Source organism: Capricornis sumatraensis, chromosome 22 (genome assembly GCF_032405125.1).
Source record: "Capricornis sumatraensis isolate serow.1 chromosome 22, serow.2, whole genome shotgun sequence".
Lineage (NCBI taxonomy): Eukaryota > Metazoa > Chordata > Mammalia > Artiodactyla > Bovidae > Capricornis > Capricornis sumatraensis.
The window spans coordinates 20,415,410-20,440,217 of NC_091090.1; the positions used below are offsets into that span (position 1 = coordinate 20,415,410).

The 24,808-nt window shown below is 54.9% G+C and overlaps 3 protein-coding genes across 3 annotated transcripts; 2 read left to right on the forward strand and 1 right to left on the reverse strand.

The window, feature by feature from the left end:
- Positions 1 to 6,808: 6,808 nt before the first annotated feature.
- FRS3 (fibroblast growth factor receptor substrate 3) lies at positions 6,809 to 12,328 on the reverse strand. Its single transcript, XM_068961054.1, has 5 exons — positions 12,263 to 12,328; positions 11,242 to 11,428; positions 8,948 to 9,109; positions 7,987 to 8,144; positions 6,809 to 7,723 (listed from the first exon to the last, which is right to left on the reverse strand). The coding sequence occupies exons 1-5, from the start codon at positions 12,326 to 12,328 to the stop codon at positions 6,809 to 6,811; spliced, it is 1,488 nt and encodes a 495-aa protein (XP_068817155.1).
- A 3,187-nt stretch (positions 12,329 to 15,515) lies between these two features.
- On the forward strand, positions 15,516 to 22,851 carry PRICKLE4 (prickle planar cell polarity protein 4). Its single transcript, XM_068994144.1, has 9 exons — positions 15,516 to 15,654; positions 15,836 to 16,093; positions 17,339 to 17,472; positions 18,905 to 19,048; positions 19,723 to 19,830; positions 20,597 to 20,734; positions 21,024 to 21,227; positions 21,792 to 21,996; positions 22,476 to 22,851. The coding sequence occupies exons 1-9, from the start codon at positions 15,516 to 15,518 to the stop codon at positions 22,847 to 22,849; spliced, it is 1,704 nt and encodes a 567-aa protein (XP_068850245.1). The 3' UTR covers positions 22,850 to 22,851.
- A 447-nt stretch (positions 22,852 to 23,298) lies between these two features.
- TOMM6 (translocase of outer mitochondrial membrane 6) lies at positions 23,299 to 24,678 on the forward strand. Its single transcript, XM_068960689.1, has 3 exons — positions 23,299 to 23,535; positions 24,073 to 24,178; positions 24,387 to 24,678. Exons 1-2 carry the CDS (start codon positions 23,408 to 23,410, stop codon positions 24,167 to 24,169), a joined length of 225 nt encoding a protein of 74 aa, XP_068816790.1. The 5' UTR covers positions 23,299 to 23,407; the 3' UTR covers positions 24,170 to 24,178; positions 24,387 to 24,678.
- Positions 24,679 to 24,808: the final 130 nt, after the last annotated feature.

Sequence of the window (24,808 nt, forward strand, 5' to 3'; positions counted from 1 at the left end):
CTTTGTCTTTCCCACATCTCACCACCCCGATCATTTCCTTTGCCAATCCTCTGTTGGATCTACTTCAGAATAGATCCCAAATCTGACCTCTTCTCTTTTCCTATGGCCACCAGTGGGCTCCTCAGCACTGTCACGTCTCCCCAGATTCCAGCAGTAGCCTCCTCATATGTCTCCCCACTTCTGCCCTTTCTACCCAATAGCCCCACCCCAGGCCGCACCCAGACCCACTCTATTAGAACTCAAGTCAGGTCTCTGCTTCCAACCTGTCAGTAGCTAGTCCAGTGGCCTCCCCTGGCCCACAGGGCTCCCTGTGTCCTGGATCCTTCCCCTGCCCCCTCTCGGCTCCTTAACCCCTTTCCAGCTACACAGGCCTCCTTGGACCCTGTCACTCTTCCTGCAGGGCCTTTGCACGTGCTCTCCCCATCGTCTGGACCTTCCTTCCCTTGGCTGTTCACTCGGCCTTCTTCCTGCCTCCGCCTCACAGTCATCTCCCCAGCAAGACCTTCTTTGACATGTGGCCCCTTCCTGCCCTTCAATCACATGGCTCCTTCTGCAGTTTCTTCAAAGGAATGTTTGTCCCTGAACTTAACTTGTTCATTGTAATTAATTAGGTGGTTAATCCTCTCACCGTCAGTAGAAGGTAAGCTCAGGAGGGCAGTGCCCTATTTGTCCTGATGGCTGCCTTGTCCCCACCCATCACCGTGCCTGGCACCTAACAGGCACTCACTAAATATTTGTTGAGTGAGTGGACAGGTGAATGCCCACACCCGATCTGGTCTGAGCCCCACAGCTGCCTCTTCCAATCATGGGCACATGGCCTATCAAGTATAGTCACCTCCCCCTCCTTCTTCCCCAACCATCATGCTCCCGCCCCATCGGCTCCTCTCCTCCCATGCCCCCAGCTTCACTGCTAGGCCCACACTTCCAATTCCTTCCCCTAATCTTCCCCACCATTCATGATTCCCTTTCAGCCAGCTTGCCCATGTCACCGGCAGTTGCTACAACCATAGCACAGGAAAGCTCGAGCTCTGTGCCAAGTGCCCACTGAGCACTTTATGTGCATTTTCTTATTTAAGACACAACACTGGAAGGTGCTATTAGCTTCCCTTAATAAATGAGGAAACAGATTCAGAGAGGTTGGGTGATCTGTCTGGGGTCACACAGCTCTCCGTGTGCAGAGGCACATGGTCCATAATCCTATCTTGTGTGAGCCTCACTGCTCCAACTTGACAGTGAGTTGCGGGGAGGTGGGGTTTTGTCAGGACTTAGCCTCCGTGACCCAGATTTTGAAACTTGGACCCGCTGTGTCTAACCATGGCTTGAGAAATCAAGGCTTCCCAGGTGGCACTAGTGGTAAAGAACCCAACTGCCAGTGCAGGAGACATAAGAGATGCGGGTTTGATCCTTGGGTCTGGAAGATCCCCTGGAGGAGGGCATGGCAACCCACTGAAGTATTCTTTCCTGGAGAATCCCATGGGCAGAGGAGCTTTGTGGGCTACAGTCCATGGGGTCGCAAAGAGATGCACATGACTGGGACAACTTAGCACAGCACGGCAGATACTTGTATGCCTGTATACAAGTCATAGATTCATGGGGTCCTCCCCCTCCACTCTGATATAGCAATACACTGAGAGATCCCCCAAGCCCTTTCACCCCAAGAGGAAAGGCGCTTAAAAGGAAAGATTTGGGCCAGCACCAGCCCAGCAAGGTGCCTCAAAGAACACCTGGAAACTTCCTCACTCCCACCCTGAGGTCCCTCACCCTTTCTTCCATGGCTGCTCCCATCTCCCCTCAAGCCCTCCTCAGACTCAGCTGCCTGGCTTTCCCCAGCCCAGGCAGCATGCAGTCAAAATCAGAGGTTTCACTGCTTTTACATTCCCTTCCCCAGAGCCAGAGTCCCCAGTCCGTCATCTCTCACCCCCGCATCTTGTCCCTGCCACACCCTTTATGGGATCTTCTCACCCAAAGGGGAACCGGGTCAGGCTAAAGGAGAGGCAAGTGGAGGGAGACGATGGGGGCCCCCAAGGGGCCAGGTCTCCCCAGCTAAAGGAGCTGAAGAGATGGCTGAGGAAACAACTCCATCAATCAGCAGGCACTGGGCGGTGTTAAAGTCCCCTTCCCACCCCCACAGTGCTCATTAGCTCAGTCATTATATTAATAATCCCTCAAGAAGGAGTATAATGACAGCGCCCACCTGGAGCGTCACCTGGAGTGATGCTGTTACTCTCCTGACCTCCCCAGCCCCATCCACAAGCATCCACGGGGCCCTGGGGTGGGAATATCCATCCCCAGAGAGGTCAGGAGAGGGGTCCACCCGCGAGCAAGGCAAGTGGGGGCAAGGCTTCCTACCAACCACTGGCAGGCAGAGTGAAGCTTCCAGAAGAGTTAGGCTGAGAACCCCAGATGCCGTGGAGACCCCTCGTGATCCATCGCCCACGGAGAGCCCCTCCCACCCCAACCTCTGCTTCCCCATCACCTCCAGGTTTACTGCCAGGGCTGGTGCCTCTAGATGCCAGGATAGGCACAGGCAAACAACAAGAGACGTCAGCTGGATGAGCAGGAGGGTCTAGAATTTGATTTAACAAACCAAGGTAGCTGCTGCTGTTTGTATGGAAAGACCTGATGTCAGGCCAGCTCTGAGGTCCCAAGAACAGGAAGGACCCGTGGAGTGAGTGCAAACTCAGGCAGAGGTGTAACATCTGGAACAACAATGACACCGGGCTGAAGGAAGGTGCAGGTCAGTCCTGAGCCCTGCATTCAGCAGTTCTGGGTCAAACCAGGGCACACCAGGGAATTCCCTGATCCTCACACTTTCAAGACGGAAGAACTGTTATAATCCCCGTGTCACAGATGAGGAAACCGAAGCCTGAAGAGGTCAAGTTGTTAGTAAGCAATGAGGCCAGGTTTCAAAATTCAAGTTCCCTTGGCAGAGAGACTAGCCTTAACTGTGTGTGGGTCTGTGAGCAGAGTTAGGGCCCACCAATGGACAGTTTAGGGACATCGTAAGACCTCCCTGGAGAGAGCACTTGTGAAGCAGTGAGCTCCCCATCCAGGGAGTGTGTCAATGGAAACCTGATAAGCATCCTGAGGAATCCTGTCGAAGGGACTGCCGGATGGGTCCCAGCCTAGCTGACCTGCAAGATTCCATCTTAACTTTGTGATTCTGTAGAAATGGAGCCCAGGCCCTCTCAACCGGGCTTCAGCCGCCCATGGCCTTCCTGGAGTCTTGGGGACCCTTCACTATAAACCCTCCTCCACCTGAGAGTATGACTCCTCTTTAAGGTGTTGGTCAGAGAACCCCCCAGAGCCCAGGGAGGTCCTGGCCTGACCTGACAAGCCTCTTGTGGGCTTGCGATGCCTGGAGGAGAGGGTGGTGGGGGTGGGAGAGTTCAAGCCCCTCTGCACACCCACCTACAGAATGGGAGCCATTCTAAGGCACTGAAAGAGTTGAGTGGCTTTAGGGCATCCCTGGTAGTCCAGTGGTTAAGACTGCATTGGCACTGGAGGGAGCTTAGGTTTGATCCCTAAGTTTGGGAAGTTCCACATGCCTTGAGGTATAACCAGAAAAATAAATTTTAAAAAATTATTTTTAAATTTAAATATATTAAAGAATAGAGAGGCAGGATGTGTGGGTGGGTGTCAGGCCAACCTGAGGGGAAAGCAGGTCCACCTTGCTGTCAGCCAGGCAAGGCCCAGGCTTGGAATTCAAAAGGATTCCTGAGTGAGAACACTGGAATGTGGCCCCCACCAACAACTGGCCCACTTCTGTCTAGGGCAGCACTCAACATGTTCACCCTGCAGCCCACCTGAGGAAACTCAGCACCTGGAGGCCAGCCTGGGAGAAGGGCCTGGGAAAGACACACGACTGGCAGGCAGCCCCAGCTCAAGCCACTAATTAACTCCATGGCCCCAGGCAAGTCACTTCACCTCTTGACCTGTTTCCTCCTCTGCACGGCAGTGATAACAATCCGGCCCAGTGAGCTGAAAGAGATAAACCGTCTATAAGCTGCCCATGTTTATACCGTTGTCAAGTGCTATTATTACCCAGGGGTGGGCTTGGGGAGGGCCCCTCCTGGTCTGACCTGAAATGTCACTCCTGGACAGGATGTTGGCTCCTGTCCTTTCCTGAGGGCAGCCTGGGAGGTGGGTAGGGCCCGATTCTAAAGAAAAGAATTGAGCAGTCAGCAAACATTCACCATGTTGGTGGAGATGGTTGGATGATGATGGCAATGGAAACAGATTCGGCCTGCACACCACACCCTGACGCTACCAGGGTAGGCTCAGACATAGGAGCGGTGGTCACCCTCCTCGGCATCACTCCCTCCCCAGTGCTCCCCTCCCACCGGGAAAGCCGTCCACTCACAGCCCACCGCCACACCAGAGGAAAATTCCTGCCACAGCCTCGTGGGTCACAGGCAGTGACCTGGGGAGGGAACAGGGAAGCTTGGCGGCCACACTGGGCTGGGAGCCAATTCCTGGGATGTGCCCTGGACCCCCACCCAATGCCCCATAAATATGCAGACTAGAGTGATTACAGCTTACTCTGGGGGAAGCTCTGGGCCTGACCAAGACCTGGCCATCCCTGACAGTGAGTGTTCAGTAAAGGAGCAGCAGCAAGCCTGAGGTCGGTCTCTGGGGCTGAAGAGATATGACAGCCAGTGGTTTTGTTCCCTGGGGAGCGGTTGGGGCAAAAGCCTGCCCAGGTAGATCTGCTTTCCAAAGCGGTGCTATTTTCATCATCTCATTAGCTACTTCTCACCATTAGCTCTGTGTTTTCCAAGGGCAAATCCAAGGCCTATTTGGGGTGACCAAATGCTCAAGAGAGTGGAGATGACAGCCAAGTCAGCCCCAGAACCCAGCCTCGACTCAAGCCAGGCTCCTGACTCCCCCATGACAGAGTTCACGAGTAAGGAGGAGCCTGAGCACACTCATGAGTCACTAGCACAGCCAGGGGCCCTAGGCCTGGTCCTGGCACAGCCATATCTGCCCCCCAATCTTGGTGATCCTGTTTGAAGGGTCCACTGCTCCTGACTGTGGAGGCCCAACGGAGGAGCAGGGGTCATGTGGGAGGACACAGAGAAAGCAGAATTGAGCTGCCTGCCTGGGTAAGCAGCAGAGAGAGGACGGTGCTGCCCTACTGCAGTGTGGGAAAAATGCATGAAACCCAGCCTGCCATGGGTGAGCCCTCTGGTCCAGAGATCAAAAGGGTGTAAAGGAGAGAAGTGTTAGGAGCTAGCCGCACCCTGGGATCCTACTGGGCCCCAGGTGAAGGGTCTCTTACATCTTCTGTGGCCAGTTCTCTTTGCCCATTTCCTGCACAGAGAGGGACACCCAAGGTCAGGGGGTTCTGGAAGCTGGTTGGTTTAATTCCCGCTCAGGGAAGAGGGCACTTCTGGAATTGAGGCCCTGGCCTGTTTCCTTGGTGTGGAGGACAGGTCTGCTCACTCCACTGGACAGGGAGCTGGGGCACAAACAGTGATCAGAGACAAGAAGGCTTGTCCCTAAGGCTTGGACAAACCCTGCTCCCTCTCTTCCACAGGGCCCTAAGTGCCTCATTAGAGACACTGGATTTTCTGGAGATTAACCATTCAGGGGTTTGAGACAGAAAGGGGAATTTTGAGGCAGGGAGGCTGGTGGGAGGAGGAAGAGGAAAGAGGCAGCCTCCCTATACGGAAAAGGAGCTTCCGCAACCACGGCCTCAGGCAGGGGGAGCATACAGCCCTGGGCAGAGGGGCCCAGGCAGGAGTTGCGATGTGGTGGCTCTGTGAGGGCCCCATCCCTGCAGTCGGTCAGAAATGCCCCAAAGAGCTCATTCCGAGGGAGGACTTCTCTGGGAAAGTCACACTTTGTAAGTCTATTTAGTTCTGTATTACTCTGTTTTTCCCTCTTTGTTTTTTTTTGCTTTTCCTGGGTTTTTAGTAAAGTGCTGTTTAAAGGTTCTAGTCTTGACCCTGCCATGTGGATGGCGCTGAAGGAAGATCCAGGGTCCCCCTTGGGGCCAAGGTGGGAAAGGAGGGCAGTACCCAATCAGATCCACCTGGGGGCGGAAGGGGGACTCAGTGAGAGTCCAGAGAAGGTGAATATGGAACAGCACCCCACCCCTCAATTCCACTCCCACTGACTGCAGCCTCAGAGGGTCCGGGTAGTTTTTCTTACAGATCCCCTTTGGGCATCAAGGACTCCAGGTGCCTTGTCACTTTACTTTGACAGAGCAGCCGTCCCTGGCAACTTTCAGTTCCCGGCCAGGGCTTCTTAGAGGAGAAAAAGAAATGGTTGTTACTTGTCACAAATACCACAATCACCCTAGAGTGAAGACCGTACCTCTGTGAGGCCTCCTGGACTCCCACCCCAGGCATGCCAGAAAAACACTCTTTAAAAATGTGACATCATCCACGTCAGAATTTAAAAATAATTATATTAATAATAAATATGTTAAATTACATTTAAAACAATAAATAGAAAAATAAACTGATAAATAAAATCAACAGGTACAAAATGTTTCCAAATTTCAACCAAAAAAACACACAGACGACAGACGCGACAGATGACAGAACGGGAGGGTGCTAATTGCCGTCGGGGGGCCCTTCACAGTTTACACCGCGGCTCCCTCCTCGCCTGGTCACCTTCTCCTGTCCCCAACTCGGACACCGGGGGACTCTGCGGCTGATATCTTTGGGGACTCTGGCCAGTGCGGTAAGCATCTGGTCCACCTCAGTGCCCTTCTGCGAAGCAGCCCCGAGCCCCGGCGTCGGGGTTCGGGGCATGGGAGCGGGAGGCGGAGGATGGGGCGGGCGGAGGAGGGGCGCCCCTACAGAGGCAGGTCGGTGCTGTTGTGCCGGGTTTTCCGGGCGGTCCCGTCGTCGCGGGGCAGCGCCCTCTGCAGGTTGGACATGGCCACGGTCTTTTTGAGGTCGATCACGGCGTAGGAGTCTGAGCTGCGGGTAGGGTGCGTGGTAGGCACAGGGCCTCGGGGGGCGGAGGGGTTTGGGGGCCCCTTGGAGTGGTCTCCACCCCAGCCCTTCAGCTCCACCTGGATGTAGTTGAGCTGCCTCGGGGGCTCCGGGCCCGGGCGGCGGAAATCAAAGTTGAAGACCCTCGGGGAGCCTCGGCGCCGGGTCAGCGGCACGGGGAAGCTGCCGTGGCTGCGGAGGGCAGGCCGGGTGCTGGTGGGCTTCTGCAGCGGGGTCTCGTCCTCCTCGCCTTCCGGGAAGCCGTTGGAGGAGGGTGTGAGCCCGTCCCTTGAGTCACCGTCATCCCCGGCCTCCTCCCCTGGCTGTGGGGCCTGGCTCTCCCACACGGGGGGCAGGGAGGGCAGGTTTTCATAGTGCAGTAGTGCAGCCCGGCGCTGGGCCAGGCCGTTCCAGCCCGGCTCCTCCGGGCTCAGTTTCCAGCCCGCCCCCGGCCGCAACCCGCTGCTGACGTTCTCGTAGGTGCACTTGGGCTGGGCCGGGCACTCTGAAAGGCCCTCGTTGTTATTGTTGTGGTGGGGGGCGTCCTGCAGGCTCGGGCACAGGCCTTGGCACTTGGTCATGTGCCGCCGAGCTGGGGTGGGGCCCAACACGAACTTCACCTGGCCCGGCTGCAGGAACACCTGTGGGTCCCGCTGGTCGGGGCCCCGGGCCTGCTGCGCGAAGGGCGCCCGGCCCTCAGGCAAGGGCTGCAGGCAGTGCCGGCTTCGGCGCTGCTCCTCCTCGCTGGCTGGCGTGTTGACGTAGGTGTGGGACTGGGCGGGAGGGTCCAAGGGCAAGAAGGAAGCAGAGAACAGGGGACAGGATGAGAGGAGAAGCACATGGGAGAGGGCTGCAGTCTCCTCCTCTTCCTTGCCCTCCAAACCTTCCAGGGAAGCGGCCTCCCTTTCTTGGGACAGGAAGGGGCCCTGTCCACTTTCTTCCCTCTCATGAGCCTCACTGGCAGGAAGTGCTGTATTTTCCCAACCCCCTACCCCCACCAGACCAACAGGAAGACCCTGGGCAGCCAGTTGCTCACCTGCTCATCTGGGGCAATGAGGGCATGGGTGGACTCTTCACCAAGCGAGGGGTGGCGGAGGCTGCTCGTTGAGGGGCGCCGGGGTGCTGAGAATCGGGGACCCTCCCCTGGGCAGCCAGGGAAGCCATTGGAGAAGCTGGAGATGGTATAGCCTAGAGCTGGGCACACAGGAGACAAGGAGTCCTTAAACCAGGTGGCAGCTGCCTGCAACCGTGCATGTGGCAGCCTGGGACTCTCCCAGGGAGACACTCCCAGGGTCCTCGAGGGCCCACCCACTGAACTGGCAGTCCCCATTGTCTTCACCTTGTGTCTGATCTTCAACCTCTGCCATTCTTCTGAAAGCTCAGCTTGAACTCCACTCCCCCCATCAGAGCCTTATCTGAAACACTTAAGGCACACCTTGCTGTCACTGAACTGACCCTACACTTCATTCCAGCTCTGCCAGTGAGCTCCAGGGAAGCTCCTCAAAATCAAGGACCGTGTGTCTATTTCTTCTGTCCCTCATGGGCCAGCCGATGGAGGGCAGGACACAAAGCAGGTGTTCGATGTGATTTAGTGAATGAACAAGCAGAAACTGTGGGAACCTCTCCAGACAGCTGTGGGCAGAGATGGTGCACCAGCTGTCAGGAAAGGTATATGGGTATGACCCAGTAGACAGAAGAAAGGAAGCAAAGCGGCTCCAGACTGCCGTTTCCATGGAAACCCAATGTCTTCCTGTCTGCTCCCCAACCATCCGTCAGTACAAGGCTCTGGACTCCCCAGCCTCAGCTTGAGTCACGTGATTGGTCCAGGCCAGGACTTATCCATCCCTGGGAGTTGTCTGATGATGGATGATGGTCCTGGAAGCCTGGCTCACCCAGCCATCCTCCACCTGCCTGCCTGACTCATGCCTCCAAGACCAGTGCTCCCTGGACCTATGCTTGTGTGTGCGTTGGGGTGCTGAGGAGAGGGGTTTCCTCACCATTGGGAGGCTGGGGGGCCCGAGGGAGGTCAAGCTCAGCCGGGTGGCTGTTGCGGGTGATGATGACTGGCTCTTCCATCACATTGATGCTGTTGCACTGCATCAGATCCTGGAGAAGGTTGAAGATTTCCTCAGCCCTGGAGCACTTAAATGCAAATATCCCTGAAGAAGGAGAGGAAGAAATGAGGCTCCTCTGACCCTGCATCCTATAGGGGAGGACCAGAGAGGTTGAAAGGATGCACAGAGTTCAGGAAACGTCCCTGAACTTCAGTCCCAGGCCTGAGGGGTTAGGGTTAGCATCCTGACTGTTCTCCGCACACTCGCCAATATCCAAGAGCCATGGGAGGAGCCGGCCCAAGGCCTTCACTCCCCTCCCTCAACACACACTATGCATTTCCATCATCTTAAGATCTAGCGTGCTGTGCTTAGTCGCTTAGTTGTGTCCCACTCTGTGACCCCATGGACTGTGGCCCGCTGGGCCTCTCTGTCCATGGGGATTCTCCAGGCAAGAATACTGGAGTGGGTTGCCATGCCCTCCTCCAGGGGGGTCTTCCCAACCCAGGGATAGAACCCAGGTTTCCCACACTGCAGGCAGATTCTTTACCGTCTGAACCATAAGATCTGGTACTTCAACTATATTCCCGAGGTTAAATTACTTTCATAAGGATGTCTGTGTACAGGGGTGAAGGAAAGTGAAGTAAAAAACCAAAGTGGAAAGAATGGTGTCAGATACCCCTTGCTCCCCAGAAAAAAAGAGCTCTGCCAGGGCCCCAGCCCTCAGCTCTATGCCCAACAGTCTCAAAGCTCTTTGAGGGTGGGAGGGTCTGTCCTGTTCACTGTCTGTTCACTGTATACTTAGCCCAGTGCCTGGTCGGAGAGTGACTATCTACTGTGTACGGGCTTCTGACCTCACGGAGCTTGAACTCTGGTAGAGAAAGGAAGGATGGGCCATCTAGCTAAAGGACAAATATGGCATGGCAACCATGTGGCTCCTCCATGCGGGTACCCTTACAGCCCCTCAAACTCCAAGGCAGCAACGCATGGTCCTCAGCAGGATTGGGCTGAGGATGCATGGCTCAGGGAATCCAAAGATGTCCTTGGGATGTTGGGCCAGCCTGGGACTGTACATCCTCCTTTAACAATGGGGACCAGGACTCAGGGAAGCTACTTGGGATGTGCATGTGGGTGTCCACACAGACAGACTAAGCTGGGGTGTCAGGTCTGCAGGAATGGAATGAAAAGGGTAGAAGGGAGAAGAAACAGGACTATTCTTTCCTCATTCTATTCTATTACATCTCATTCCAAGATATGTCAAGGGCTTAAAAGACTGGAGTTTTAGAAGAACCCTGTGTTGGGATCTGTGGTTCCTCTGGGATCCTCAGTGTGGATTAAACCCCACCAGGAGCAGAGAGGCCCCTTCCTCCCCTCTTGCTGCTCAGCCAGAGTTAACTGTCTCTGCCTCTTGAGTTCCACAGTAAGGTGCATGGAGGGAAGTGCTCCCCCGGCCACTACAGCCACAGAGATGCACTGCTGTGCTGGCGGCCTCATCAGAGGAGCTCGCTAGTGCCATCGCTGCCATCACAGCCCCACACTGCACTGAACACAATCCTGCGGGGGATTCCTTCTGGCAGCTCAGCTCAAAGACAAGCCCAGACCATGTCGCCCTTCAAAGAGCAATGGTTGGCCCCAGACTTAACATCATGAACAAACCACTCCTCCCTGACCTCCAGCTGCAGGGAGAAAGGGGAGGAAGGCCGAATATATCATATTTCACCACCCACAGGTAACGGGAGACAAAGATTAACCTTGTGAGGGTTACTCCGTACACTGTGGACCTCTCGGAATCTATCATTCCCACCCCGCACAGGCCCAAGGCAATGAGCGCTCCTGCCTGACCTTTCATTATACACAGGGACCTGGGCATATGACATGGGGCTGTTTGATCTTACTGAGGGGGCAACAGGGACCCTCAAACTAAAGTAACCAAAGGAGGAGGAACTGCTTGCTTTCCCAGGCAGGCCCTGCCTGGGACCACTGCCTGCTTCCCATGGGTTGTGCAACAAATGACCCCACAAAGCCACCCAGGCTGGAGCTGCAGTGACTGAAGAGAAAAAGCACCGGCATGGGAGTCCACTTACTCCTGTGCACCCTTGGCCATGACCCTTCCCTTCTTTGGGCAACACCTGCCAAGTCAACGGACTTCCCTACTGACCCTCCAGCTGCGACTTCCGGCCGCAGAACCTGTTTCTCATGGACAAGTCCCCATCCCAGTGTGGGGCAGGCCTGGTACTCACCCTGGCCAGTCTGACACCGGCGGCCACTCTCAAAAGAGAAGAGGTTGGAGTCGTAGCCATAGCGCCGCAGGCAGAGGTAAGGCCAGCGGACAGCCTCGCGCCGATGCAGGTGCAGCACCAGCTCGCTCTGGGTCAGCTCCATCACTCCGGAGCCCAGCTCCACCCCCTCATCATCCACGTTCGTCACCTGGCAGGCGCACAGGACAGAGGGGTCAATGACTGAGTCCCTCAAGTGTGTGTTGGTCTGTGAGCCACTAGGAACGCCACACGATTACTGGGACATGGATGAGACAGTGTCAGTGACCCAAGACAATTCTCTAGGCTTTAGTTCTGTCATTTGGGCAGTGCAGGGATGGGTGGTAAGTTGACCCTAAGGTCAGGTAGTTAGACATCCAAGGTTAGATGACCCCAAACGGTCCATGGCTAGTATCCAAGGACCAGATGTTAATGCGAGAAAAGGTTTCATCGTGAATTCAAAATCGTAAGACCCTGGGAGAGTCAAATTCAAGCAGAACAAATATAAAGGCCTCCACCCCCTCCCCCAACTGGAGGACCTTGCTGAGGGCTCCCTCTTCTGGTGAGCGGGAGAAACTTGGGCTTCAAGATGCGCGGGTGAGGAGGAGGCGCCCCCTACAGGAAGTGGAAGGAGTGTGCGGTGTACACAGGTCCACTAGGCCTGGCCTTAGCCTCCCAAAGCAAGCTGCAAACTTAACAGAGCACACTTCTGTTGTTTAAAGATACACTGACGGGAGTGAACGTCGGTCGTGTTGAAAGCACAATCTTTACTACTCTCAGCATTTCTTCATTCTTAGCAAGACTAAGAGCTGCAGAAACGGCAATGGACTGAGCCTGTTTTCCTTGGACCTGCTCAGAGATCCTGAGCTTGAGAATTCTTAGTAAGCGTTAAAAAGCCCACAGCCTCAGCAGGTCATTTCACCTTCTCTAGGCAGGCAACTCGACAGCTTGGGCAGAACCTAGGAGGCCATTCTGGGTACACGGGAAAGGAGGGGGCTGTGGGTACCTTGAACTTGGTGGGGTGGTTGTCTGAGACGCTGTCTCGGTTCAGGCAGCTGCAGCAGCTCCCCATGGTGTCAGAGCAGCCTGCCTGCCCTAGCGAAAAACACAAAGGGCAGTAAGGTCATCAAAGCCAGCTCCCCAGAGCCCCGCTCTAGGGAACTCTGGCAGAACCACCCAGCTGTGATCACCTACTCTGTCCAAGACTCACAGTCCCTTCCTCAAGGAATTCACACTCTCAATCCAGGGCCAGACACACACTGGATAAACATTAACTCGAGTTAGGATGTGTTAAGGATTAATGCTGATGAGGGGATGGAGAGAGCTTCTCAGGGGTAACGCTTGACCTGGACCTTGAGAAGTATGTAGGATTCTGACTAACAGTATGATAGGGAAGGGCAGCCTGGGCAGCATAAAAAACATGGCTAAAAGGAGAGACCTAGAGGAACGGATCTGCATCAGGAGCTGGGTGCCAGCCAGGGCCCTCATCCAGATTCAGCAAAGAAACTGTAGGTGGGGAGTCCCAGACACTTTGACCTGGAACTTTCTCCTGTTCCCCCTGTCCCATCTCACTCAGATCCTCTCTTTTCCTTTCTTACCACCACCCCAACATCTCAGTTCAATTCAGTTCAGTTGCTCAGTTGTGTCTGACTCTTTGCGACCCCATGGACTGCAGCATGCCAGGCTTTCCTGTCCATCACCAACTCCCAGAGCTTGCTCAAACTCATGTCCATTGAGTCAGTGATGGCATCCAACCATCTTTTCCTCTGTCGTCCCCTTCTCCTCCTGCCTTCAATCTTTCCCAGCATCAGGGTCTTTCCCAATGAGTCAGTTCTTTGCATCAGGTGGCTAAAGTACTGGAGCTTCAGCTTCAGTCCTTCCAATGAATATTCAGGGTTGATATCCTTTAGGATTGACTGGTTTGATCTCCTTGGAGTCCAAGGGACTCTCAAGAGTCTTCTCCAACGCCACAGTTCAAAAGCATCAATTCTTTGGTGCTCAGCTTTCTTTATGATCCAACTCTCACATCCATATATGACTACTGGAAAAAGCATAGCCTTGACTAGATGGACCTTTGTTGGCAAAGTAATGTCTCTGCTTTTGAGTATGCTGTCTAGGTTGGTCATGGCTTTTCTTCCAAGGAGCAAGCGTCTTTTAATTTCATGGCTGCAGTCACCATCTGCAGTGATTTTGGAGCCCCCAAAAATAAAGTCTCATACTGTTTTCACTGTTTCCCTATCTATTTGCCATGAAGTGATGGGACTGGACACCATGATCTTAGTTTTTTGAATGCTGAGTTTTAAGCTAGCTTTTTCATTCTCCTCTTTCACTTTCATCAAGAGGCTCTTTAGTTCCTCTTCGCTTTCTGCCATAAGGGTGGCGTCATCTGCATATCTGAGGTTATAACATCTATCTCAAATTTATTTTTGATGTTCTCTTCAAATGAGATGTTATGTTATGGTTAAGAGATATATTCAGGCAATTGAAATTGAAAACAGAGCACTATTTTCATAACCTTGAGTAGGCATTTCTTCATTTAAAAAACAATTGGTTTGTTCCCTTTTGTCCAAATGGGAGACCAGAGGCCTTACTACCCGGCTTTTCCCTCCCGGATTATGGGACTCAAATTGTATGTCACAACATTTGGGCCTGTGGCTGGAATGGCGATGACACCACCAGGCTACAGTGACCTAAGGGACCAAGAAAACCCATGGACCAATCCCAACCAGAAATTATGGGTTTGCAACTTGCTGCAAGAAATGAATCGGTGGGACTAGATACCTTCTAGAACTCCCATTCAAAGTATAAAGTCTTGAACAATCCTGACCTGCACCCTCAATTCCTCCCAACTTGGGAAATTCTAGAAAAGTGGCTCCTATACACGGGTCTCACCTCACCCAGGCCATTGGAGAGCTGACCATGGGAGGGGCATGGGGAAGGACCCCCACTTTATTCCCCCTGTTCTTGGTGGGGTGGCATGGCAAGCAGTCTGCAGAGAAGTCACCTGGATCTCCCTGGGACACACCTGGGGCTCACCTAGCATAGGAGACAGAGACCACAGGTTAGTGGAAAACTTCTATCCTCACCCCTCAATGGTTGATGAAACTGACTTGCTGTCAGTCCATCCCACTGGGATATCCGTTCCAGGCTCTAATGGTATATAAACGCCAATGAAGAAAGATCAAGGCCAAAGGGACCACAAATTCTAAGCCCCATAGGCCCTGAGAGGGAAAGACTCCCCTGGAAACAGTGACTTTGAAGTCCGAGACAGGCCAGTCACATTTTAAGTCACTTTTAGACCCCCTCTGAATCCTGTTACAACCAATGCCAAGATCATCACCTTACCTTTGCAGAGAACTTGAACTCTACAGAGAGATCTCTCAAGAAGACACGAAGATGTATTGGAAAGAGCAATGGCTTAAGATTCAGGAAACCAAGATTCTATGTTGCTGCTAAGTATCACAGAGAGTCTGTCAAGCAGATCCTCCATCGCCACCCACAACTCCCACCCCAACGCCTTTAAGGGAAATAGCCTTCCAGTTTTTACAGGAAACAGCTGTAAAATATGGAGCTTCACCTCTAGAAGTAAGTACATAGGACAAACACCACTAAAATCAACATTTTCCTCTTCTAGGACAAGCTCCTTCAATCTCACATTTGGAACCTTGATAGACTTTCTGTTCTCCAAGCTCCAAAAGGCCTATAATTTAACAGAAATGCTATCAACCAAAATTTCAGTAATCTGAGCCCTAGGTGGACAAGTCAACAAGCCAGGACCCTGGAGATCCTTGAAATCCCACCCTCCTGCTCTGGAAAAACAAGGTCATTTCCCAGGGCCCCATGTGCTCTGCATCTTTGGGTACTTTCCAGGTAAAAGGACCCCTACCCTCTGTCTGGCTTACTCTCTGGAAGGGGCAGCGGGCTGAGGAAGATGTGCACAGCTGGGTAAAGACGGGCAGCTGGGTAAATACTGGGGCTTGAGCCACCAACAGGGAGTCTGGGGGTGAAGCCAAGAACTGCAGGGTGCAAGATGGGAGAGGGCGCTGTATCTTTTCCTGTTTCCTTCACTGCTCTTAAAGATACCAGAACATATGACAGCCCAGCTAAGGGGATGACATCGGGTGACAGGAGGAGAAGGCTCTGCTCTGAGACAGATGTGGACTGGGAGTAGGAGTTTGAGGTTATGGAGACTCAAAACGTCTGAGAGGGATTGGGGAAAGGTGGACAGATGCTTTGGATTTGAGCACGGTGCAAGGAGAATGGAGAAGCATGAAGACTCGGAGGAATTTCAGGACGGTGGAAGCATCTGGGTTCATCCCAGAGAGAATGGTGGTTCTGGAGGCGTAGCAGGGGAATTTGCAGGAGACAGGGGTTCTCGGGACTCCAGGACACGCGAAGGTGTGTCGGGGGTGGGGATGGGGTGGTTCTGGGAGGTTAGAGGCAGATTTAGGTAACAGAATTAACGGGAATTTCTAGATGCCGGGAAGGAATAGGGGAGGTCAGGGCCGCGCGTAGTCCCTAGATGCCCGCCCCCAGCCCCGGGGCTCCACCGCCCGCCCTCCCGGGACTTCCTCGGGAGGGAGCGGAGACTGCGGCGAGGCGCGGTGCGGCCTCGGTGGAGCCGTTTCGTCCCCGCCCCGCCGCACCCCGACTCACATCGCCCCACGGCCCGGGCGGCGCCGGGCCCCGCTCCCGGGTCCCACTGCAGCAGCCGCCGCCCGCCCGGAGCTAAGGCCTCCCCGCCCCGCGGCGGCGGGGTCGGAGGTCATCGGCTGCACCAACGAGACGCTGCGGGCAGGCAGACCCGATCGGGGGCGACCGGCGCGCAGCCTAGAAGGTCCCTTTGGAGGACTTTGCAGTAGCGAGCAGGGAGCATGCGCAGACACCAGAGGGCGCTCCGGGCCAGCGGCAGAGCTAGCCTAGCGGGGACGGGGCGGAGCCTGGGGCGGGGGCGGAGCCTGGGGCGGGGCGGGGCTCAGGGCGGGGCCGAGGGGACCAGAGGTGGGACCAAAGGTTTCCACTCCAGGGATGAGAAAAAGGACCGGAGCCAGGGCGAGACCGGGGAGAAACAAGAAAGATGGGGGAGGAACTTGAAGGGATGGGACGGGGAAGGGTCGTACAAGGGACCCCAGAAAGGGGCTGGGGACAAGGGGGAGGGAACTAGGTGGGGGTGGGGACACACAGACAAGGGCGGGTCTAGGAGACCAGAAGAAGGTCTGGGGGGACCTGCAGGCTTCGAAAGGCGTTTTGTTCAGCGAGTGCTTGAGGACCCCGCATAACGATGGCTCCTGGGTGTCTGCTCAGCGCCCGCAGAGATGCGGTCCCAGGACTAAGCCCACGGACGTGGGAGCAGTGGAGCCTGCAGCGTTTTCACCCGATATCCCTCAAATGCTTTCCTTCACTTAGCAGCTCTAGGCCCCTCCCCGAGCCGTCGGGCCCTACCAGCCCCGGAGAGGCTGACGGGGCCCGCGGGGTGGGGAGTGGGGGTGCTGGGAGAGGAAGGGCCGCGCTCTCGGGGGCGGGCAGAGGCGGGCGCCTAGACCTGGAGGTGGAGACTGGGTGAGGGGCCCGACAGCGGCGTCTGTGCAGAGCTGCCCGGACACCAGCGCTCAGCAAGGGTGAGACCCCGGCGGAGTTCCGTCCCCTCTCCTAAACTCCAGCAGCCGCACTGGGCACCCCAACTGACTCGAGAACCACACTACGTCCTGCTTCGGAGGTGGGCCCCGAGAAAGCCAAGAAAAAACTTGGGGATCTGTCAATAGGGCACTTGGCAGTACCAGAAACTTCTCGAACCTTTCTTCCTCTCACTGTCCGGGGAAATCTTTCATCCCTTACACCCCACCCCTCAACTTCCCAATCCCTGGCCTCTGCCCTTCAGGAAAGTAGAACTCCTGAGCCCGTTTACACTTGTGCCCGATGGGGAGGGGGTTCAGTCTTGTATTATTTGTAAGGTGGGGGGAGGAGAATTCTGGAAGGAATCCAGCATGTTAGTAAGATGGAGTCCAGTGATAAGTGAACGTGGAGTTATCCAGTCCTGGGGTGAGGCGTGAGGACTGATTTCTGAGCGTTGGTCCTCTGTGAGACGATTTCATGCAAACTAGAATCTGGAAAAGAGGGTCTCAGTCCCCTCCTGGCCCTGAGTGTGAACAGCCCATCCTGGCTGCTTTCCACAGGAAAGCTGACCTGAGGGACAGAACAGGAAGGAAGCAGATGGGTGTGGAGCCAGGAAGCTGGGAAGGGTGGCAGAGGGTGAGGGCTCAGGGCTGGGAAGCCATATAATTTTTATGGTCAAAACCCTGTACCCAGCCCTAAAGCTGGGTCTCACGGAGGCTAGGGATTTGATGATCCCTTCCTGTGCCCAGGTGCCATCCCAGCTCTCAAAGACAACTTCCTCCTCTAAAGCTTCCCTTAGCCTTCTAATGTGACCTCAGGCAAGTTAGTTAACCTGTTTGTTTCAACAGTAAAATGGGATAATAGAAACTACGTCACAGGATTGTTGTGAGGATGATTATGTAACATGCTAGAAAAGTCTCTGCATGCAGTGGGTGCTAAATTGCTGCAGTGGGTGCTAAATTGCTTCAGTGGGTTGCCATGCCTTCCTCCAGGGGATCTTCCCCACCCAGGGATTGGACCTGAGTTGCCTCTGACTCCTGCATTGGCAGGAGGCTTCTTTACCACTAGCACCACCTGGGAAGCCCCAGAAAAGCCCCTGGCACAGAGTAAATATTCTAGAAAGTTTAGTCTTTTTTTTTTCTTCCTAGAATGCCGTGTCTATCTGCCCAGAATCCTGGCCCCATACTCTCTGGTTTCATCGATGCCTGACCCAGTAGACGATGAGCTTGTTGTGGGCAGGGTTCATCCCTTTACCACTTCAGTAGTCACCTCCCATCCCCAAGATAATGTAGCCATAGCAGGACTTGCCCAGAGGAGGGCTAAAGAATTGCACTTAGAATTATCCAGTGACGTTGCCACTAGAGACAGAAGATAGAAGCACAGGATTTTCCTCTGTCCTGGAAGAGCTGATAGACCAGATGAGGAGCTGAGAGAGGCACAGCGGGCAAAGAGGAACATTAGGTGAGAAATCTGGGGACACCCACTGTACCTATTTCTGGAGCATAGGGAAAGGTGAGCTGGTATGGGCTGGAGAGGCTAAGGGTCTCCTGGTGAAGTGGTTCTTTCACCTGGCCGAAGCCTACAGCAGAAGTGAGAAGAGATGAGAAAGCAGGCTTCCTGGGTGCTGAGTGCCCAGTAAGGAATGGTGGGAATTATGACTGGGGAGGCGGGGAACAGGGGCCAGTCCACTCAAAGGTTCACGGGAAAGGTGGCTTATCTCCTTTCTCCATTACAGGGCTCTGCTTTCCTCCATCCCAGTGCTGGGAGACCCTAGAGTTGGAGCTTCAGAAACTCTGGAGCTGAAAGCTCTGGCCTCAAGATCTGACTCTGCCATTTACTAGCTTTGTGACCTTGAGCAGACCACTTACACTTACTGAGGCTCAGTTGGACCATCTGTAAAATGGTGACCAGAAAACTACCTAACTCATGTAGTTGATGGAAGGACTGATGGAGACAATGCCTGTAAAGCACTTAGCCTGCCTAGCTCATTGTTATGGTCAAATAAATGGGAGGCCTCTTGCTGTTTTCTGTGCAGACTTTACCACCAATATCACTGCTGAATTCTGGCTGGCCCCATCGAGCAAAGAGGCTGGCCTCTCCAGAGCTGAATCCACCAGTCAACTCAGACAGCGACCTAGACCTCATGCCCAAGGAGGACCCTGAGGAGACCTCTGCTCAGGTGGGAGGAGTCCTCTGCTCAGGTGGGAGGAGTCCTGCCCTTCCCTCTGAGATTGCCATCCCCTTCATCCTCTGGACCTCTTTCCATTTCCACCAAATGGGAGTTAGTTAGCCTTTGTGCCCAGCTTCTTGCAGCCTTTTTTCTTTGCAGGAATCCCTGTCCATATAGCCTCCTCAGAACACAGGGGTTCAACTTCTCTACCTTACTTTTTTTTTTCTCCAATTTGGTTGTGCTGTACAGCTTGTAGAATCTTAGTTCCCCAACCAGGGATTGAACCTGGGACCTTGGCAATGAAAGCATAGAGTCCTAACCACTGGACCACAGGAAATTCTTCAGCTTCCTTAAACTTATTCACACATATACATGAATTCTCTCCTACTGGGCTTATTTTGCCAAAGCAGAACCTAGGGGGTTTGGCCCTAAGGAGTGAAGGGGGTGATTTCAAGCATAAGAAGGGAAGATGTTTAGGGGTGTGTCCCGCTAACCTCCCTCAGTGAGACCACAAACACGAGAGTGGATCAACTGTCCTTGTGATCGTGAAGGAAGAGTCTCCAAATGCAGGAGGGTAGACACTGTCTGGGACTGACGAAGACGTGGCAATGAATGAGGGAGGGCGGGAGGGGAAGGAAGGACAAACCGAGCTCTGCCCCCCTCCCTGTGCTGTGTCTCCTCAGGATCCTGAAGTTCTGAGCTGGGGGCACCCTGGCCTGGATACCACCCCGGCCCCCAATTGGCCTGGGCTCCGGAGCCTCCTCCAGCAGCTCCCTCCACAGGACAGCGATGTGGGTCTCCCTCTCCCCAGCTTTCCTCTCTCTTGCTTCCCTCTCTTTACTTACTGTGGGAAGAAGTGAGGTACACAAGGGAGGGAGGCACAAATTTATGGCCTAGATATGCCACTAATTGGGGGAAGACATCCCCCCACCCCTGGCCTGAGCTTTCCTGTCTACACAATGTGGGCAGTGACATCCGCTCTGTCCACCACCATACTTAGCCGAAGAGCAAATAAGAAAATGAACATGACCAGCTTTTGAACCTGATAATGGAATGTACAAATGTAGAGCATATGGTGGTTAAGTATTTATTGAGGCCCCTACGTGTGCCCCGCCCAAAGGCTTACAATTCAATTGGGGAGGCAAGGCAGGAGAATATGGAATAGGGGAAATCCAGTGGGAAGTGATATTGAGCTACAGCTCATTGGGAGCCAGGATCTAAATACTGGGTTGGTCAAAAAGTCCATTTGAGTTCTTCCATTCTATGTTATGGAAAATCCTGAATGAACATTTTGGCCAACCCAGTACAGGAAGATGGGCTAAGTGCTATGGGGCCATCAGGGCCTGAGTGATCACCATTCCTTGGGGAATGAGACACGTGTGGATGTACTCCACCTCTCCTCCCTCTCCTCAGTGCTCGTCTGTGCTGTTATTTCCTGCAGCTCCTTGAGGTTTTACAGTCTGTCTTTGACCAAACAACTAAACCTCCTCTCTCTAGTCAAACTTCAATCTTACCTGCTGGAGCTCTCCCAGTTACAGTGGACGCCTGTTTCTGCAGGAGCGCTACTGCCTGGCCCTTGGGGAGGAGGAGCTGGCTGAGCTGCGGCTCTTCTGTGCCCAACGGAGGCGGGAGGCCCTGGGACAGGGGGTGGCCCGCCTGGTACCTCTCAAACTTGAAGAATGCACCTGTGAAAATGTATGTAACACCTGACCTGGCCACCATATTCCCCTTCCTCCTCTCTTTGCCCTCTCACTGCTGCAGAAGGGGATGGCTTTGGGGACTCCGAAGAGGAAAAGGGGTTTGGGGATTGAGTTTGGCAACATTCAGGAAAAAGGGAAACCAAATGTAGGGGTTCTTGGTGGAGCCTGCAGTGGAGGTGGGTTTGCCAGAGGTGTGGGAAGAACAGTTAGGTTGGGGTTGGGATGGAAGAGCCTGGAGACTGGCATATGCAGCCTGTGACCAGCCCAGCACCCACGCCCCGCAGTGCAGGGAGCCGCTGAGGCCAGGGGAGTACGGAGTGTTCACAGCTCGGGCAGGAGAGCGGCGCTGCTGGCACCGTGCTTGCTTTGCCTGCCAGGCCTGTGGCCAGGCCCTGATCAACCTCATCTACTTCTACCACGATGGGCGTCTTTACTGTGGCCGTCATCATGCAGAGCTGTTGCGGCCGCGCTGCCCGGCTTGTGACCAGGTACAAACTTGAAGGGAGGGGCTGGAGGGGGTCTGCCCAGGGTTAAGAGTGGCAGGGTGCAAAGGGACGCCTCTTTCAGTACCACGGAGTGGGGTACAGAGAACTGGAAATCAGTCTGGGACTTCTGTATTCACCTTGCTCTGACTTTTGAGCTCTGGGTACCTGGGGCCCGTTGCCTTTGTGCCCTTCCCCACCGTAAGCAGAGTCCCCCCAATTTTCTTGGACTCAATTTCTCCAGAGCAGGGACTCTAGGACAGACGATCATCTCAGTACGCTAGTGCTGTGCCTGCTCCAGCGAGGAACTCGTTCAGTGTCTGCACAAGAGGCAGTATGGAAACCTGGGATGGGCGTCCAGGCGACCCGGGTCGCACTTCAGGATGTGCCACCTGCTAGCTGGGGGATCCTGGCTAATTCAATGAGCCCTCCCCGCGTCTGAGAGTGTTTGAGTAGATCAAATGGGAATGTCTGTAGACGTGCTTTAGCGTCAACTGGGTATAAGGCGTGGTTATTGGATGAATGAATGAGTGAATGAATGAATGAACCGTCCCCCTCTCCCTCTCTCAGCTGATTTTCTCCCAGCGCTGCACCGAGGCCGAGGGACAGCGCTGGCACGAAAATCACTTCTGCTGCCAGGACTGCGCCGGGCCCTTGGGCGGGGGACGTTATGCCCTGCCGGGGGGCGGCCCCTGCTGCCCCAGCTGCTTTGAGCGTCGCTATTCGGATGCGGGTTCGAGTCCGGCCCCGACACTGGAAAGCAGGGCGTCCCCGGGTAAGGGAGGAGAAGGTTAAGATCAAAGGGGAAGGGGGCAGCGGCTCGGGCTGGGCTGAAGGGGGTGGTTCTCCCGGGCTGGGACCCTCACCCCGGTCCCACGCCGTCCCGCCCCTCCAGCAGCGCCCCCGCCCCGCCCCCCGCCCCCCGCCCCCCCAGACCCGAGCTTCGGGGCCCGCAGCTCTCACCGCGCGTCCCTGGCCGGCGCGCTCCGAGGGCCTCCAGAACCCACCCCGCGCCGCCGTTGGGGCTGCGGCGCGGGACTCGCTCCTGGGCTGGGGCCGCGGCCGCCCTCTGCTGGGCGGAGGCGGGGAGGGGCGGGAGCCTGGAGCGGACCCACGGCGGCGGCGCGCACGGCTCGGGGCGGAGCGGGAGGTTGGGCCCGGACTGGGACTGGCTTCTGGCCGCTGCCCCGCCCGAATCTGGGAGAAGGAGACTCGCGGCTCTGAGATGGGCGTTTCTGACCCCGCCCGGAACAGGAGAGGAGGGGCTCTGCAGAGTTGGAGACCGGGACTGCGCCCAGCCGAATGCTGCGACCATCTCCCGGGCAACCCTTCTCGCCACTGCCGTCAGCTCTAGTCTGGAAACCCGGAGCGGGATTCTTGGATCCAGCGCAGAGCAGGAGTATCGAACTGGAGACCAGACGGAGGCACGCCAAGGGCAAGCGCAGGGCCGCCTAGAGACGCCCCTTGATCCCAAGGAGGACGCTCCCTGCCCCACCTGCTCCTCTTCCTCTGAATCGGAACCCGAAGGCTTTTTCTTAGGCCATCGCCTTCCCCGGCCCTGGGAGACCCCGGCCCCTCTCCGAACTGGGGACAGCGACACCTCCAGGAGGCACTGTACCATTTGCTAGTGGCGCAGCCTGGAGAAAGGGGAATTGGGGGGTTGTGATATGTAAGGCGAGAGAGCGAGGCTCTCTTACCCCTCTAAGTCCTAGACTGAATGCCATCAGGACCACGTCTGGGAAGGGGCGGCGAGATGACAGGTTTGACTGCCTCCTTTCAGCCCGCGCACTTTATGACTCTTCATGGAGACTTGGAGAAGCCCATTCCTCAAAGCTACGCATCCCCCGCTGAGTGCCCCTGCCCCACCCTCACAGGCCGGGCGGCCCCATCCCCAGCGTCCTCCTCCCGAACCAATGAAGCTGGACTGTGAGCCGGTGCGCCGGCCGAAGGCCAGGACGGAGCTGGAGGTGGAACCCGACTAGGGAGACTGGAGCGCGGCGGCGCTCCACCCCTGGCCGAGGTGGCGGACGCGCACCCGGGAAGTTCTGCAGGCGCCTGTCGATGCGCGAGCCGCTGCGCCCTCTGTTGGCCAGTGGCCGGCGGAAGTGTGAGGCCGGAAGTTGCGTAATCTGTCGGCGCCCGCCCGGTGCGTGGTGAGCGTTCGTACAGAGCGGTGAGGTGCTGCTATGGCTTCCAGTGGGGCCGGCGTGACCGCTGCGGGCTCAGCAAATGAAGCTCCCGAAATTCCAGACAACGTGGGGGACTGGCTTCGGGGCGTCTACCGCTTCGCCACCGACAGGAATGACTTCCGGAGGTAACCGAGGCCCGGGGGCTCGGTCCCTCTCCGGCCCTTCGCGCGCGTTATGCGTACTCCCTGGATTTCCCTTCCTTGGAACTGGTTCCTCCAGATTTTTTTACATCACCCACATCTTGGCCTCTTTGTGGCTCTGGCTGTGCTTTGCTGAGGTCCTTGATCGGGAGGATTTCCGTGCTGCCGAAGCGCTCTTTTCAGTCACCAGGCTCTGTCTAGAGAAGCTATGCTCACGGGGACCCTGGGGGAGGGGGCTGCAACAAACAGGCTTTTTGGCTCTGGACAAGTGTTTAATTGGCCTTTGCGTTTGACCCTGCTCTTATTAGACGTAGAAACGAACCTTAAATAACCATGTGGTCTTGGGCAACCTATTATGTACCGATCAGTGCTCAGGCGATTCTGAAGTGCTTCTGCCTCAGGAGGGGACGGCTTCCTCCAGTGTGTGATTATGGGAACCGCCCCCCCCCCCCAAGTCTCTCGTTAACCAAAGACACGTGACTCAGTGACCACAGGGTTAATGGGATGCGTTCCTTTTTCCAGGAACTTGATTCTCAATTTGGGACTCTTTGCTGCTGGAGTTTGGCTGGCCAGAAATTTGAGTGACATTGACCTAATGGCACCTCAGCCTGGGGTCTAGCCTGTGTAGGTAAGCACTAACCACTGTTCTTTCAGAAGTCCTAGAGGCTGGGAGAAGAAATAACTTAGATCACCTGTTCACAGACTAATAGGAAAGAGACTTGACAAAAGACCCTTGGCTGTTCCTAGTTAGATAAGTTTCCAGATGTTGCAAGGGATTTAGCAATTTTTACTCCAGTAATTTTATCTTTCTAATGCCACCTGTTGTCTGATTGCAGACACATGGAACCCCTGTGCTGTACTCGACCCCTTCAAAAACAGCCTCCAATCTGTGACCATCACCAGACTTGCCCTGATGGCGGCTGAAGTTTGTCAGATGGCACCTTCCCTTCCCTGCCCGACTTCCTTTTCTTTGCCGAGTCCACTCAGGACACCCTTCTCTGCTCAACAGGCAGGCTTCAGCTAAAGTATTGTCTTCTGTTCTGTAAAATGCTGTACATAGTTCCTAAGTTTCTGCAGGGGCTGATCTTGGCTCTTGTCCTGAGGAATAATCTAATGGTATTTTAACAAATAAAGCGTGTACACAAAGATATTTTATTCTTTTAATAAGAAAACTTCAGCTTACAAAAACAAGGTGTAAAAAGTCAAGATTTACAAAAATCATAAAAACATGATTTATATTTCACACTCAAGAGAGACA